General features: G+C 39.3%; 1 protein-coding gene across 2 annotated transcripts in view; it reads right to left on the reverse strand.

The window, feature by feature from the left end:
• The window catches only part of LOC136874678 (sodium-dependent nutrient amino acid transporter 1), a 123,876-nt gene that overhangs the window by 47,956 nt on the left and 57,904 nt on the right, over positions 1–18,016 (reverse strand). For both annotated transcript variants that reach the window (XM_067148316.2, XM_067148317.2), the window contains one exon: positions 10,988–11,174. In XM_067148316.2, the coding sequence (XP_067004417.2) occupies positions 10,988–11,174 (187 nt within the window). The remainder of the gene's footprint in view (positions 1–10,987; positions 11,175–18,016) is intronic.

Consider the following 18,016-nt stretch of genomic DNA (forward strand, 5'->3'; position numbering starts at 1 on the left):
TGAGGGTACAGCATAGAAGACATGTCTTGACCCTTGTAAAAGCGTACTATTCCTCCACGTTCGTCCATTTCACGAATCCATGCTTCGACACTCGTACAATCATTCTCATGCCGCACAGCTTCAGATTTTAAATTGTACTCTTGCTCAATGTTAAATAGATCTTTTCTGGTCAGAAAATGAATGCGTTCAATGTCAGTTTCACCAATAGAATCTCTAACCTCATCAAGGATTCTATCGAAAGGAATTTTCATCGCAATCTTCCTCGCTAAGTCATTTCTTTCCGACAGCGATAATCTCATGCGACCTAACTCTTCTTGGTGGCCTACATGAGTTGCACAAAATGAAACATGCACTTCTCCAGACTGAAAAGTAACATCAATATTTGCTGGACAATGACCACTTATCTTGTTGCTTCCAAGTACTTTCTGGTGACGCTCATGATTACCCCTTGAGTTAAAGGTCCCATCCCTGTGGCACCTGTATTTCATTTTAGAGGAACCATCTTTACATTCGTACTTGGAGCGACATACAACAAATTCACACACTTGCTAATTTTCTTTTTCACGGTTCCACTTAAGGAAATCCTCTTCATTCGCAAATTTTAAACTTTCCTTTGCGATACGAATTTCATGAAAATTAATAAAATGTGCCACCATATCGGATTTTGTAGCACATTCTGCTACACAAAGCGGACATTTTACTTGAGGTTGTTCACACTTCGCAGTCTTATGTTGTGAATTTTTATGTCGTTCTAAATTGTATTTTGTGTGAGAGGTAAAACTACACAAATCGCACGAAAATTTAGGATTTTTGTTAGTGTGCTTTGTTCTTACGTGATGATTTAAAGTTTTCCTATAATTGAAAAATTTATTACACTCACTACATACGAAATTGTCCATTGTGCAAGCATAAAAAGTTCACTGCAATGTGCAATAAAGCAGTTAATTCACATAACTAATTCACTATTTCATGAAGTGGACCCCCAAAACACTGCAGAAGTCTATTAAAGCCGATTATGGCTGCTCCTAGACACAAGTCCGGTATGTTTATTTTGATGATGAGGATGATGCTTGTTGTTTAAAGAGGCGTCACATCGAAAGTCATTGGCCCTGTTTATATTGTGTATTTTAAGGAGTGCTCTTGCAGTTGGTATTTTGGGGTTCATGTTAATCAATTGCAGTGTCTGCTGTTCATTTAACAAGAACTGAGGATTTTTGAGTATTTATTTGAGATTCTTTTGGATGGTATTAGTGCGGTCTTTCTTGACAATATTGAATTTATCATCTCTGAAAAAATGCTGTCTTCAGTTTTACCCACAATTACTGTACAGTAGTATTGCCTTTATGTAAGTTGTCCTTGATTTTTGTTTTAGGTGGTTAAATTGTTTGTTAGCTACTGATTAGTTATAAATTTCCTGTTTTTTGTGAAAATGAAGAAATTTATGTTTATATATTATTTGATGAAAAATTTAAAATAAAATATATAAAACAAAAAATATTCTTCTTCTTCTCCTCTTACTGCTTTTCCCATATATGTGGATTCGGGGGTGTGACATGTCTCGCTTCATGGCGCCAACTCTGTGGAGGGATGTAATCACCAGCCCTCAGATTTTAGGGAAAGACGTATTTTGTTCTTGAAGAAATGACTAAAAATGAAGTTGTATATACACGTTTCATGTATTTATTAAGTTAGAAACTGTACTCCTATTGTGCTTAAAAATGTCTGAATTGACGTTAAAACCTATATAATTCTTATTTTTATCCCTAAATCGGTTAAAAATGCCTTTCAGTATATTTCGAGAAAATAAAATATTTGCTGGCTTATGTTCAGTCTTTACGAAAATTTTAAAATCGGGAAGCTATAAACCACTCTCCGAAATGCCTTAAGAACCTCCTGCAGTGAACACTCCCGTAGTTTGTCACAAGGCAGAAGATGACACAGTATCCGTTGACTTCTGGCGAAAAGAACTGCATTTCATTCTGTGAGAATATTTTGGTGTTTCCGTTTGTTCAGTGTATGAATTATGCTGAAAGTGTCAGGTTACAACTCGTCTTTAATTAAAAAGTGGTTACAGGAGTTGCTCCTGTGACGTTTGCAGCAAAGAGGTGAATAAAGTTGTTTATTTCCCCGTAACGAGTTATTAACTGCAGTTAAGAATTGTTTAATTCTTGTGCGTTATTCTGTTTGCAGTAATAACCAGCAATTTTCATCCTGTTAGGGTGTTGTAGGAATTTTAAAAATCACACAAATAAGTAGTATAGTAGTAGCCTATATTAATTAACTTATTAACGGGCGAGTTGGCCATGCGGTTAGGAGCGCGCAGCTGTGAGCTCGCATCCGGGAGATAGTGGGTTTGAACCCCACTGTCAGCAGCCGTGAAGATGGTTTTCCGTAGTTTCCCATTTTCACATCAGTCAATCGGCAGCTCCGCCAACTCGGCACTTTGAACGAACCAGCTCAAAGGTGGTGTTAATGCAGACATAATGAAGCTGAGGAGAGTCTGATGTCCTTATATACCTATGCGGGGTATTAATACTCTTTAAATTATGCAAGAAAGCTTTCTAGAAGTGACCTTTTAACTCTGCCCAATTTCCCCTACCTTATAGTACAACTGAAATCCGTCTGCGAGCAAGGCTAACGTTAGCGCAGCCCGTCGCCAGCCGGGCCAACGTCAGCGGTGCCCGCAGTAGCGAGCCCGGCCCCCGTCGCCAACGGTGCCAATTTAATATATATAAAACAATTGTTGAGGAATGTAAAAATAGGTTTGTACCTTTAAAGGTAGTAAGGAATGGTAAAGATCCACTATATTATCCGCTGGCTGGCTCGACTGCTGGTACGGATCTCCCAAACATACGCTCTCCAGATAGTCGCATGCAGTGTTGTGTTTTGTTATAGTTGGAGACCTTTGTCTATCCTGATTGTTTTTAAATATTTGATTCTCAACAAACAAGTTCATCTATTTCTTCGATTGAGTGGTTTATTTTGTGTGTGCTTCCATGTACAGTATACTCATTTCAAGACTCATGCCGCCTATTAGACGCGGGCGGAGCAACTTTGGTCGAAGAACTCCACATACTACAAGCCAAGCTAATTTTCAGTTTAATCGAACTGCACAACAACGTGAAGAGTGAAATGAAACTGAAAGGATTGGGATATTACAAACCCGTGCAGCGCGTCGTTCACCTAATAATCTTGCAACTTTGAATCGAGCTGCTTTCAGTTACGATGTTTCGATTGACTACAGTGCCTACCAGTGCGTTGCTATTGTATCTATGAACTCAGTGTGCCAATATTGTAAGGCAATGAAATACAAAAATGAAGCCGCTGGATTGTGTTGCGCAAATGGCAAAATGAAATTAGTGCCATTGATTCCACCACCAGATCCATTGTACTCATTAGTTTCAGGAACAAGAACAGATTCCATATATTTCCTTACAAATATCCAAAAAATATAGACCTGCTGAACAGTTCACATCTATGTTAGTCTATCAGGGTAATTTCTAGGTAGTGATATGCTGTGACCTATTTCAGCATTTCCTTATTCACAATCAAGATATTCATATTGCAGGTTATGAAAATACATTTTTCCAGTAGTTTGTTATTAACTTTTGGTAGCAGTAGAAAATTAACTCATTCGATGTTGATAACGTAATCATTTGCATTATTCTGATTTTTGCGTGCAGTACAGACTGAATTCGAGTTCCTTCCATTGTAATTTATTTTTGACAGAACAACATTTGTCGGGTCAGCTAGTTAAAAATAAATGTGTAAGAAAGGAAGATATAAAAATTAGGACTATTAAGCAGTACCATATGGCTGATAAAACAGGCATGAGGGAGTTTTTAATAACTATGATTGGTGGGAAACGGTAAATAAAAATGTAAACAGACTCTGGGATGGGTTTAAAGCAATTGTTGAGGAATGTGAAAATAGGTTTGTACCTTTAAAAGTGGTAAGGAATGGTAAAGATCCACTATATTACGGTATAACAAAGAAGTAAAGAGACTAGGAAGGAGATGCAAGTTGGAAAGAGATTGAGTTAGAAATGGCTCTGGAAGTAAGGAGAAATTGAAGGAACTTACTAGGAAATTGAATCTAGCAAAGAAGTCAGCATAATTGACAGCCATACAATTTTAGTGAAGAATGGAAGAGTATGTATAGGTACTTTAAGGCAGAAAGAGGTTCCAGGAATCATTAATGAACAAGGAGAGTGTGTATGCGAGGATCTTCAAAAGGCAGAAGTATTCTGTCAGCAGTATGTAAAGATTGTTGGTTCCAAGGATAATGTGCAGACAGAGGAGGTAAGTGATACTAAAGAAGTGTTAAAATTTACCTAGGACAAGAATGACATTTACAGTAAGATACAAAAGTTGAAAACTAGAAAAGCAGCTAGAATTCATAAGGTTTCAGGGGATATGCTAAAGACAATGGGTTGGATATAGTACCATGTCTGAAGTACTTATTTGATTATTGTTTGCATTTAGGAGCTATACCAAATGAATGGAGAGTCGCTATAGTAGCCCCTGTGTATAAAGGAAATGGTGATAGACATAAAGCTAAAAATTACAGTCCATTCAGTTTGACATGCATTGCATGTAAACGTTGGGAAAGCAATGTTTCTAATTATAAAAGACATGTTTGAAAAATTAATAACTGGTTTGATAGAAGGCAGTTTGGGTTTAGGAAAGGTTGTTCCACTGAAGCTCAGCTTGTAGGATTCCAGCAAAATATAGCAGATATCCTGGATTCAGGAGGCCAGTTGGACTGTATCACGATTGACCTATGGTGGGCATTTGATAGGGTGGATCATGGGAGACTACTGGCAAAAATGAGTGCAATTGGACTTGAGAAAAGAGTGACTGAATGGGTGGCTCTGTTTCTAGAAAATAGGACTCAGAGAATTACAGTAGACGGAGCTTTATCTGTCTCTGTAATAATTAAGAGGGGAATTCCTCAACGCAGTATTATTAGACTTTTACGGTTTCTTATATGATATGTGTAAAGAAGTGGAATCAAAGATGAGGCTTTTTGCAGGTGATGTAATTCTGTACAGAGTAATAAATAAGTTACAAGATTGTGGGCAACTGCAAAATGACCTCGATAATGTTGTGAGATGATGATAAACGGGGTTAAAAGCCAGGTTGTGACTTTCAAAAATAGGAAAAGTCCTCATTTTCAATTACTGGGTTGTTGGGATGAAAGTTCCCATTGGGGATCATTGTAAATACCTAGGTCTTAAATTAAGGAAAGATCTTCATTAGGGTAATCACATAAATATGATTGTAACTAAAGGGTACCCATCTCTCCACTTGGTTATGAAGGTATTTAGGGGTTGTTGTAAGGATGTAAAAGGAGAGGGCATATAAGTCTCTGTTTTTTTAAATTTCGTGTTTGCTATTTCTAGCCGAGTGCAGCCCATGAAAGGCAGACCCTCCGAAGTGCGTGGGCGGCATCTGCCATGTGTAGGTGACTGCGTGTTGTTATGGCGGAGGATAGTGTTATGTGTGATTTGCAGGGATGTTGGGGACAGCACAAACACCCAGTCCCTGGGCCATTGAAATTAACCAGTGAATGTTAAAATCCCCAGCCCGGCCGGGAATCGAACACAGGGCCCTCTGAACCGAAGGCCATTACGCTGACCATTCAGCCCACGAAGTCTCTGTTAAGGCTGCAACTAGAGTATGGTTCCAGTGTATGGGACTCTCGACAGGATTACTTGATTCAAGAACTGGCAAGAATCCAAAGAAAAACGGCTCGATCTGTTCTGGGCAATTTCCAACAAAAGAGTAGCGTTGCAAGAATGTTGCAAAATTTGAGCTGGGAAGACTTGGGAGAAAGGAGACGGACGAGCTGCTCGACTAAATGGTATGTCCCGAGCTGTCAGGGGAGAGATGGCGTGGGAGGACATCAATAGACGAATAAGTTTGAGTGGTGTCTTGTCTTTAAAAGTAGGGAAGATCACAATATGAAGATAAAGTTGGAATTCAAGAGGACAAATTGGGGCAAAAATTTGTTTATAGGAAGGGGAGTTAGGGATTGGAATAACTTACCAAGGGAGATGTTCAATAAATTTCCAATTTCTTTGCAATCCTTTAAGAAAAGGCTAGGAAATCAACAGGTAGGGAATCTGCCACCTGGATGACTGCTCTAAATGCAGATCAGTAGTGATTATCAATTTAGCAAAATAAGTATGGTATTTTAATTAACTTAATGCCTATCAAAATACGTACAATTGAAGCTGCCTAAAAGTATTTTAGAAACTACTTGACAGTCTTTTAGGCAGCTAAAATGACCTTTTAACACCTAAATATCCGAAGTCTAGTAATCACTATTGCAGTTTCTGTGGTGGTTGGGAGTGCAGTGTGTGTTGTCTGAATTTAAAAAGCTACCTTCTGTTTTCCTTGACCGGATCAAGGATGAAATGAATTAAGCATATTTAGGCTATTAGTACGATGGGATCGCCACTCCCAAGGTGATTTATTAATGTCTTATAGATACTATGAAATGAGAATGGAGAGTGTTGCTGGAATGAAAGATGACAGGAAAAAAGCGTAAGTACCCGGAGAAAAACCTGTCCTGCCTCTGCTTTGTCCAGCACAAATCCCTCATGGGGTGACCGGGATTTGAACCACGTTTTCCAGCGGTGAGAGGCCGACGGGCTGCCGTCTGTGACAGGGAGGCTCAGTGTGTTGTCGGAATATTAAGAGAAAAGTGGTGGAACAAACACTAACACCCAGTCTATGAGCCAGAAGTAATTAGGCGTGATTAAAATCTTCGATCCGGATGGAAAACAAATCCGGGACCTTCTGAAATGACGGTCACAGCCAAGGATTCGAACAAAGTGAAATCCTTATTGAGTTTTATTAGTATTACTATCAGTATTAACATTCAACTATTGTACTAATAGAAAGAAGCAAAAATCATTATTTACTTTATCAATTTTAAACACGTACCGGTAACGTTCCTTGTTCAATCTTGCCGCCTGATTATTTTTTAGGGACTTGAAAACGCTTTAAAAATATAGTTAAGTACCGTACTTAAAACTCTAGGCTTTAAAGTTATACAAACATGTACGGCGTCTGGAGGGACAGATTTTATTTGTACTATTGCTCAAGAATGAAAGAAATTCATACTTTAAAACGTGGGAGCGGCTCCCCGCGCTCGACAATGCCTGACAGCAAAACAAAGCTTCTTCTTCTTCTCCTGCTCCACACGTGGCGCGAAATCGCCATGATAGGTAGGAGGTGCTAAACGCCGAGGTTTCTCGAGCAGTCACGAGCAAAGCCGATGATGGCTGCTCATTCGACATTCCCTAGACTCAAGTGGGTAAGGTGGCCTGGAGCGGATGGGCTTCAGCTTGACAGCACTGCACGATCAGCGTTGCCAATCCATGCTCGGAGGTAAGCGACTCTCAACTATCTGTCGCTTTGCCGTTCCCATATCTGACGACAGCGCAGTTTTCCTCACTCGCCTAATTTGGTGGCCGCGACAATAGACATTTTGTAATTAAAGAAATCACAATATCATGTCCTCATTTTGACAACACATAAAGTACAACTTTTGTAGCTCATCGATTTACAAATGTGGCTATGGAATAGGCAAGTTGGGAGTATTAAACGATCTGGCGGGAACAGCTCTACAGTATTTTGTTTTCCCGTTTGCTTTGAGCGATCTCCTCTTAAATACTACAGTTGAGCCAAGAGGGTGCTACCTGCCACGTTTTCATTTCGGTCGAAATGAAAGTGTGACCAGTGCTGTCTCTGTGATCGAACGACGACTCGCTGTGAAGTTATGTCTTGGCGGTCTAGGCTGTTGTTTCCACAGCACATCGGAAAAGTTGGGCACGCATGCGCAAAAGGCAGAGTTCCCGCTTTCTGGCAAAAGATTAGAAATTCTCGCTGAGCTGTGATCTGAACAGCACCCGGCGTGGAACGCACGACTAGTTACCTGGTTGTGAGAGGAGTTGAACTCATTTCCTATTCTTTGCCTGACGTCTGTTTCAATGCACTGTGTTTGATTGCAGAAAATATTTTTAAAGTATTTATTTTTTAAATAGACAATGTGCTGCAGCACTTCTGCACATAAGGTACGGCCGCCCCTGCTGCTGTTACAATAGTGACTCACTTTTGTCAACATTCTGGGTAAGCTATAAAATCTCTGTAGAGTGAGGAAAAAATCAGTGCCACTTAAATTCAGGAATTAGAGGTTGGTTTCATGGCAGAGACGATGGGTATTTCAAGGTGCTTAAAGCCGGAGATTTGTGTCAGTACATTTACTGGCATGTTAATGAATGCCTTTCTTAGGTCACTGGGGTCCCGAGTTCGATTCCCGGCGGGGTCTGGGATTTTAACTTCGTCTGGTTCATTTCTCTGGCTCGGGGGCTGGTTGTTTTTGCTTGTCTTAAATGTATAAGTTCAATTCTTCAAAGTCGATTCGTAATTAATAACCAGAAACATGCAAAAATTGTCAATTCATAATTAATAATCAGAAACATACAAAGTTGTAACTGGATAAATGGTCCTTAAGACCGAAAGCCAAAATGTAAAAAAAAAGGTATCCCTTTCAGAATATAATTTCCCAGCATTCTCCAGTTTATTCAAACCTCTAGAAGTTTCAAGGACGCATAACTTTACTATGAATTTTTTTTTTTTTTTGCTAGTTGCTTTACGTCGCATCGACACAGATAGGTCTTATGGCGACGATGGGACAGGGAAGGGCTAGGAGTGGGAAGGAAGCGGCCGTGGCCTTAATTAAGGTATACAGCCCCAGCATTTGCCTGGTGTGAAAATGGGAAACCACGGAACACCATCTTCAGGGCTGCCGACAGTGGGGTTCGAACCTACTATCTCCCGAATACTGGATACTGGCCGCACTTAAGTTACTATGAATCGTCATAAGGCTTGTGATAATAGGTTTAAGTCCTTTCAGTTCTACTGCATACTCTGTGACGATTCACCAAAACTCTCACCATGCTCCATGCAGGCACCACCGTCTCGCATGCTTAAATGCTGGAAATGAATTCCTCTTTCATCACCGTAAAAAATATCGTATTTAGTTCTTAATCTCTGTAATACCTCGTATATAGCTACATCTCGTTATATGTCTTCATACTTTAGTAAGACCACTTGTTCTTAAATCTAGAGAGAACGGAGAGTAATATACTTCAATTAAGACCATATAACCTATGCATTGTCAAGTGTTTCACTGTTTTAATCAAAGTGTGTTGATCAGTTAGCCATAAAATGAACAATAAAAAAGTTTTTGAATGATGTGCCTTGTTTTCCCTTAAAAAATGGAGTATTCATTACTCACTCGTATGTTGCTAGTTCGAGTGTAGAAAGCTGTAGTCGGGTAAGACAGAGAAAATTGCCCTTGCGTCAAATCGGACAAGTTTTATTTTATACCAGCTGTTAGCCTTCGTTGGAGAAACATGCATATTAATTTCCAAACCGCGGTCCGTACCCTAAGAGAACGCACCACTTTGAACGTGTGAGTAGTTCCTAAGTGCATCTCTGTGAATCCCGACGTAGAAAAATTCCGCAAAATATCAGGGACATATGCTACATCAATACAAATATCCTTTATAGTTTTCAAAGTGTAAAATTGAATATATCCGCCTCTGTGATGTAGTGTTTAGTGTGATTAGCTGCCACCCCCCGGAGGTCCGGGTTTGATTCCCGGCTCTGCCACGAAATTTGAAAAGTGGTACGAGGGCTGGAACGGGGGCCACTCAGCCTCGGGAGGTCAACTGAGTAGAGGGGAGTTTTATTTTCACCTCAGCCATCCTCGAAGTGGCTTTCCGTGGTTTCCCACATCTCCTCCAGGCAAATGCCGGATTGGTACCTAACTTAAGGTCACGGTCGCTTCCTTCCCTCTCCCTTGTATATAAGCTTCCAATTTTCCCATCTTCCCACAATGCCCCTGTTCAGCATTGCAGGTGAGGCTGCCTGGGCGAGGTACTGGTCCTTATTTACAGTTGTATCCCCCCACAAAAAGTTCCATGCTCCAGGACACTGCCCTTAAGGCGGAGGAGGTAGGGTCCTTCGCTGAGTCCATGGGAAAACCAACCCTGGAGGATAAACGGATTGAGAAAGAAAGAAAGAAAGAAAGAAAGAAAGAAAGAGGAAAGAAAATGAAATATGATCATTTTAATGACATTCTTATTGTTTACAATGTAATAATTTTTGGTGAGAACAAATAGAAATATTCGTGCGACTAATGCCCTTTATATACTGGAGGTGCCTCATAAACACTAGAATGTATGGTGTCAATTTGCAACTCCCTCCGGCGGGTGCGTCATAGGGTAAAACAATTAAAAGCAGACACTGCACCATGAGTTGCCTACCTTAGAGCAAAGATATTCAATAGCAATGTTTCCCGCTTAATACTACAGGGTTTTCAGTGAACGACATACATACCCAGTTTTACCTGGTGTGCTATACGTTTTTTGGACGTCTTACTTGTTTTTATAATAATAATGTTATTAGCTTTATGTCCCACTAAATACTTTTATGGTTTTCGGGACGCAAGGTTCCGGAATTTAGTCCCGCAGGAGGTCTTTTACGTGACAGGAAATCTAACGATGCGAGGCTGCGTATTTCAGCACCTTCAAATACCACCGAACTGAGCCAGGATCGAACCTGCCAAGTTGGGGTCAGAAAGCCAGCGCCTCAACCGTCTGAGCCACTCAGCCCGGCTTAGTTGTTTTTACCTGGTGTGATATACATTTTTGAAGTTCTTACTTGTTTTACCTGGTGTGCTGTACATTTTTGAAGTTCTTACTTGATTTTACCTGGTGTGCTGTACATTTTTGGAGTTCTTACTTGTTTTTACCTGGAGTGTTGTACATTTTTGAAGTTCTTACTTGTTTTTACCTGGTGTGCTGTATATTTTTGAAGTTCTTACTTGTTTTGACCTGGTGTGCTCTATACGTTAAGAGTCCTTACTTGTTTTTATCTAATGAGCTACACAAGTTCGAGGTCCTTACCTGGCGTGCTACGTTGAACTTGGCGATGGCACTCGGGTAGGAGATAAAGGCAAGTCCTGTGCCCACAGTTACTACATTTCTAACGTCCTCGCCCTGTTCATGTGCGAGGTTCCCCAGGATGGCGAACGTTGTGCAGCCGGCCAGCAGGCTGGTCAGGGTATCCAGCGACGTCACAATGAGTGTGTCCCTGTACAGAAAGATTGAATTTATTTTGTGTGATTTACGGCAAATTATAATAAATTATTTTCTAAGCAGCATTCAGGGAAGTTAAGTGCGGATAGGCCATGTGTTGACACTGGAAGAACCTGTGTGTGAGTGTGTGTGTGTGATCGAGAGAGAGATACGACGAGGAGGATGGAAGGGGGGGGGGGAATAATCGGTGGAATAATTCCGACAGGGTACCAGTCTATATTTGCAATCGCTGAAGGTATTGTGCAAACCAACAAGACTGAATCGTTAGGTGATATTGTCCATTCCTGTGCTGTCCAACACCTGCTTCTCCTGGTATAACCTTGCAATCTGTTGCCTTTTCATCGCTACAATGTAACATATTTGGCTAATGATATGCCCGCTCTTGTACATAATTGTTGTTCTCTCTCTCTGTTTATAAAGAATGTTTACAAACATTAGTTCTAAACTCTGTCCCGTCTCCAATATCCTGCTACGTTATACTTTTCCTTCACTATGCCCAAATCCTCCATATTATTCTGTGTGTCCACTCCTTTCCCGTCCTACTTGTGTAACGGTTCAAATCCCGTTACAAGATGATATCTGTATTTTTTTATTTTATTATTTTATCTGTATTATTATTATTTCAGTAGTATTATTTTATCTGTGATATTATTACTATTATTGTAATTATCATTCTTATTCAATTCAATTCTGTAACGCTTGTCGCTTGCATAATTGTAGTTAAATGTATGCATATATACGTATGTGTAGAATAACACTCAAGACATGTACAGTGAGAATTGTTATATATATCAGATGTTGAGTGTGACATTGTTACATTGTGCAATACTCCTGGAGTAAATGCAGAGTCATCGCCACGTCATGGCTACGTCATCGTGAGCATTTAGCAAAGAACTCAGATACTCAGGCCGCCCCAGGGGATTTCACCATTACATGCAACAGTTTGAGGCGGGTGGGAGTAAATTATTGTTATTTCTGGAGGTTACGTAGCTGCGTCAACCAACGTCTATATAAGGTGGCTGCATATTGTAGCGTCAGTCATTATTTAAACGGAAGCTGAACAGTGAAGAAGTCAAATGGATAAGTGGACAGTCATTATTCTACTGGAAGCAGAGGTCACAGTTGGTCAATAAGGGAACGAGATGGAGAAGACTCAGTGAAGCATTAGTCTTTGGTCATTGAAAGAGTGAGGCCAAAGTTGGACGGTCACTCAGTCGAATACCATACAGATTTACCAAGAAATCATATAATATGGAGAAGAAGCAGTCACATGGATACATCACCAAATTAGGCGTGACACATCTACAGTAAACACCAGATCTAAGGAATACGTCGTAATTACACTCAAAGTGTTGAAGGTACAGTCGAGTGAAACAGTGAGGGATATATTTCGTATAAATTGTTAAATGTCCGGTCAAGAAGAATTCAAATTCATGCCTAGTTTCTTTCAGTTGCAATGTCATAATTTCATATTCTCATCTGTTTTATCGCAACAAGACTCACTATATTTTATATATTATTTAAAGAATATATTTTGTTCCATCAAATGAATTTATAGTATTATTTCAATGACAGAATTAGATAACCTCAAATTTAATGGGGAAACCGAACGCCAATCTCCTTTTCCCAGAACTTATATGGTATGTTGTCAAAAGTAAGCTTATTACCCCACACCCTGTTAGTTTTTAGTATTAAATATTTACACTTGCCTACTTAAGAATGCTCTAATCATGAGAAAATCTCCCACTGGTATTTTTCTCATTGTTTCTTCTAGTTCTTTTATAAACTATTCCTTTTCTTCACCGGCGTAGGTTATGTGAACGAACTGTATTCATGAAATTTCAGTGTAATTTTTGTCCTAAATGGACACAAATCAACAGTAAAATTAGCGGTAAATTAATAAATACCATTATTAATAGAGAAATATAGATACGTAACTACGGAGACTGTAGACACGACTCTCTTCTGTGGCATTCCGCTTCATCGTGCCGTCTTTTGTTTCCTTCCTGAGATGCAGGGTTAGCGCCGACGAATGGAAGTGCTATGTCTGTGAATTCTCAATATTCTTGTCCATCAAGACTAGCACGGGCATTTCAAGCACGAAAATGGAGTTGAAAAGAATATTGTGAATAACACAAAAATTATTTTTGTTGGAAGAAAAATAGCATGATCCATGACCAATAATTATATTAATTAATGAGTTACGTGCTGCGTTAGATTTTTTCTAAACAGTTTAATTAAATGCAAAATAAGAAACTATATTTATTAACATACATCGTTTTTACTTTTAATATTAGTCGTTTTCTACTTATTTTAATATTTCCCCCCCTTTCAACCCCCGCCCTTAGGGGTGTCTTACCCTACAGTTTTCTTTCCCAAACAGTAAGTTATATGAGTATCATGTTTGGTTGAGAACTATGCTGAAACATACACACACATTCACCCGTAATCTCTGTCATTTTCGACATTTTATTTCTTCACACCTTCTCACCGGGCGAGTTGGCCGTGCGGTTAGTAGCGCGCATCCGGGAGATAGCGGGTTCGAATCCCACTGTCGGCACCCTGCAGATGGTTTTGCGTGGTTTCCCATTTTCACACCAGGCAAATGCTGGGGCTGTACCTTAATTAAGGCCACGGCCGCTTCCTTTCCATTCCTAGGCCTTTCCTGTCCCATCGTCGCCATAAGACCTATCTGTGTCGGTGCGACGTAAAGCAAAATAGCAAAAAATAGCACACCTTCACACACCCTATGCCATGGGGACTGAACTTGAACCTTTCATTTTTATATACAGTTTATAGAATAAGAATAAGAAGATAATGGTGATGATGATGATGATGATGATGATGATGATGATGATAAGTTTTAAGAAACACACATAATCTTCACATACTGTTGGTTAGGCAATCCGCTGATCGGACTTGTCATGCGGTTTACTTACCTTCCCCTATTTTCTTTTCTTCACCTTTCTTAAGCCCTTTGCCGAACTACCCATTAGATTTCGTTCAAACCACTTCCTAAAACCCTCTCACGGGTATTTTCAGCCAGATCGCTCCAGTCGATTTTGAGTCCATTCGAGACATGAACCCCTAATTTTACGATGACAAAAATATTTTTTATTTTCCTCAATATTTATTTAAAATAACAAGCTACTTTTATTTTTGAGAGCAGCCATGTTGCGCTTCTAAAAGCCTCGCTGTCGCGTGGGAACGATTTCACCCGCGGTAAGCTCGTGAAATACCGTGACACCTCGGCGGACTTCGAGCACATAATAATTCTTCAAATTCACGGAATTCTGCGTAACGAGAGGTTTTGGCAACACAGTAAATAAAGAAATAAATAATTTAAATTATTCTTAAACCCTACGTGAAGACAGAACCCCCAGGGTAAAACATAAATGCAGTTAAGCCTAAGTACAAATCAGCGTCAGATCCGAGGACTAGCTCCACGTGCCAAGGTCAATGGATGAAGAAAACCCGCGAAACGCCCGGGCAGAAATAATTCATTTCACCTGTTGCGAGTGTGGTAAAATTATGAGATTAACATCCAAATAAATCACAAGTCTATCCGGAATTTTGGAACAAGTCTCATGAGAATCGGTCTATTGGACGCGAAATTGGCAGATTACGCAATCAAGCTTAGTGGTGTGTGTGGCGTCACTCGTACGACTATAAAGGGAACCCCCCACTGCATATTTTTCAGTGTCGATCTGGTTTTTGAAGCAGCGGCAGCTTACGCCCGTCGTCAGCAGAAAATTGTACGAAATTGATCTACGAATAACTTAGTACGTGTTCGTAGCTGAGGTCCACATCTTCTGTTAGAAAGGGAAGGTGATAGAAATTTTTCTGAACTTTTGCCGACAAACTGTGAAAGAATAGGCGTCTGTTAAAGTACATAGCAGTTTTTATTGTATCACCTCATGTGTGTTTGAAAGTGTTAAGAGAGTTGGGAAGCTAGTCAGAGTATTTCTGATTTCGTTATCTGTTGAACACCTGTTGTGTTAGGGTGACACAGAGAGACGACTCTGGGAAGAAGGTTGACAGTCGCAGTTGACTGCAGAACGAGGGAGGTTTGTTGTACAAATTATAACGAGGAAAGTGCGTGATTTGTGTTGTAATTTAATATCGTGTGAAAAGGCAGTGTTTGTAAGATTAATATGTTGGAGAAGATGATGTTATTTGTACCAATGTGCGGCTAAAAGCACGAGGTCAGCTGGTGACAATGTAGCCAGAATACTGGAGGTGACGCCACTTGCAGGTCTGTCTATATTTGTATTACGTTATAGTTAGATTTTATTGTCTGTCCCAACAAATTTTTCAAGATGATTGTCGGGTTGATATTTGTAATTATCAGGCGAAAAGTGTTATAATTTTGGTCAGCGTGTGAAAATTTTAGTTTGTAAAATTTCACGTCTAGAAGCTGTAAAATGCGACGTTTATATCTGGTGTTAATGTTCTATGAGATATTGTCCGAAGTGAGGAAAATTAGGAAAGCTATAATGGTAAAGTAGTCGTGGCGAATGTCTTAATTTCAAATATCAGTTGAATTCAGAAATTTTTGTCAATAATAATAATAATAATAATAATAATAATAATAATAATAATAATAATAATAATAATAATAATAATAATAATAATAATGTCTACCGCGGGATAAAATTTTCCTATGTTGAAAGTGCATTTAACCAGTATGTTTTACAAGGATCGCAGGCATTTAGATAATTCCAGTGAAATTCGGTAGAGTTATGTTTTATTCATGGGAAGTAAAATTTTGTGACATCGTATATGTCGATGATAAGAAAAAATCGCGGTTTGTTCTTGTATTCTCGAGGTCCGAAAGTTGTTGTAACAGTAAAGTAAAGAGGTGAATTTTATAATGGTTGTTGTTTTCACAAGAAGATGAAATATGAAAAGGGTCTTGGAAGTATAAGAAAAATGGATTGAGAGCGAAGAATTTATATATGTGGAGATGAGAGGGATAGGAATACTGAAGATGAAAGGGAGCCTGGATTTTGAGTGATACCGCTGGGATAAGGCGAGGAGAATGAGTTTGAGACAGGCTATGTTTGCCGAGGAATTATTTGTGAGACAGGCTGTATTGTATTCCGCTAACAATCCGAAATTTGAGACGACTACTGTGTGAGGCACCGTAGATTTCTAGTAAGATCCCAAGTGAAAACGTCTCTAGTAAAGATTAAAAATCTTGGTAGTAAAAGTCATGTGACTAGTTACGTAAAGTCCGTATGAATATTAAGATAATGTGACCTCAAGGATAAAAGAGCATTTAGAATACACGGTCGGTGTTGTTTGACCGTGTAAATTTATTGAATTTTGTTTCACGGGATAGTCATAGATATAAATATTTGGAAATTAACGGTAGGCGATTTGAGAGTTTCCAATGCGGTAGTGATGATTATTATTTCTGAATACATCCACTAAATAGTAGACGTGTGTTGGGAATTATCATTTCTTCGCTAAAAACTTCATTGCACAGGCTGAGATTGTGTTTGAGTTGGGGGATTGTTCGTCACGTATATTTATTTTTCGAGCTCACGTTCTGTAACGAGATAGAGACTTACTGCATTTTTCGACTTGCGTTTGTTTAATAGTAAGAGACGTTGTTCCGTTGTGTGTTATGTCTGACCAGGTTTACAATTGAAATGTTAGAGTTGGTTTGAAATTGCTAGTTCGTCTGATATGCTAGGGGATGCGTAGCACGACCCATTATTTACGCCCGACCATAGATTTAGGACGTCACATGTTATCCTTGGAGTATATTGATGATGAGACGTCCTAGTTCACACCCGACGATAGAATTTGGAAGGTATCGTGTACATAGAGATTAGTGTTAGGATGTACAGATTTTAAGTGAGCCCGACGATAGGTCTGGGATGTCAGCTGTACATACTCAAGTCTCAGATTAGATGTTTTTTTGTTTTTGCGAAGTGACTTGGACGAAGGTAGCATCTACAGTAAAATATGAAATATGAAGAGGGTTAGATCGGTAATAATGAGGCCAACTAGTGCGCAGCTCCAACAGCTGGAAGGTGTTCCCTAAGATATGGGACCGTTATCGGCGAATGAGGGTTGCCCAAACATTTGGATATCGATCTGATGGTGATTAAATATTTTACCGCAATTCTCCATGCGTGTTGAGTTTTAATGACTTCGATATGTTATTTTATTTCACGGACTTAATTGTTTTGTCGTTCTAACGTCAATTTCGTTTGATAGTGTGCATATTGACACTCAATGTATCAGTGCGAGACTTGAGCTGCGAATGTGGTTTCGATTCGTCAGCCAGTAATATTATTTTATTTTCAATCTTTGTCGTACTTTCATTTTATACGTAGTTGAATTCGATTTAGTGATCACTTTATAGGTAGTGTGTTGGGACAAACAATAAGTAGATGGATCTGTAATGGTAGTCATTGTTTTCAAAGGAAAGAATTCCTTAAAGTTGTTGTATTTTTCAATGTGGACTGGTAATTTTATTAAGCGTAACATAACCATTTCTAACCTGAAAATCGATTTGATAATAATACTTTTCAAGTGATTTATAACTTTTTAATTAACTTCAGTGTTTGGCATTTCTTCTAAATGCGTGCTGAATAAGTGTTTCCTGCATTTCGCAGTTTTGTTCCTTCAGAACGACGTAACGTAAGATCCTCGCTGATCATGTTGTTGTTGGTTCCTTCCGAACAGTTGTTTGGGTGATGCACATTTAGCATCGGGATTACCTTATCACTTAAGGGTGTCATGAATGACAAATACATGGTGGAATTTTATTTCAATTGTGAATGATGCTGTTAACTCGTAGTGAACACCATGCTTTCCCAT

Source organism: Anabrus simplex, chromosome 5, assembly GCF_040414725.1.
Source record: "Anabrus simplex isolate iqAnaSimp1 chromosome 5, ASM4041472v1, whole genome shotgun sequence".
Classification (NCBI taxonomy): Eukaryota; Metazoa; Arthropoda; class Insecta; order Orthoptera; family Tettigoniidae; genus Anabrus; species Anabrus simplex.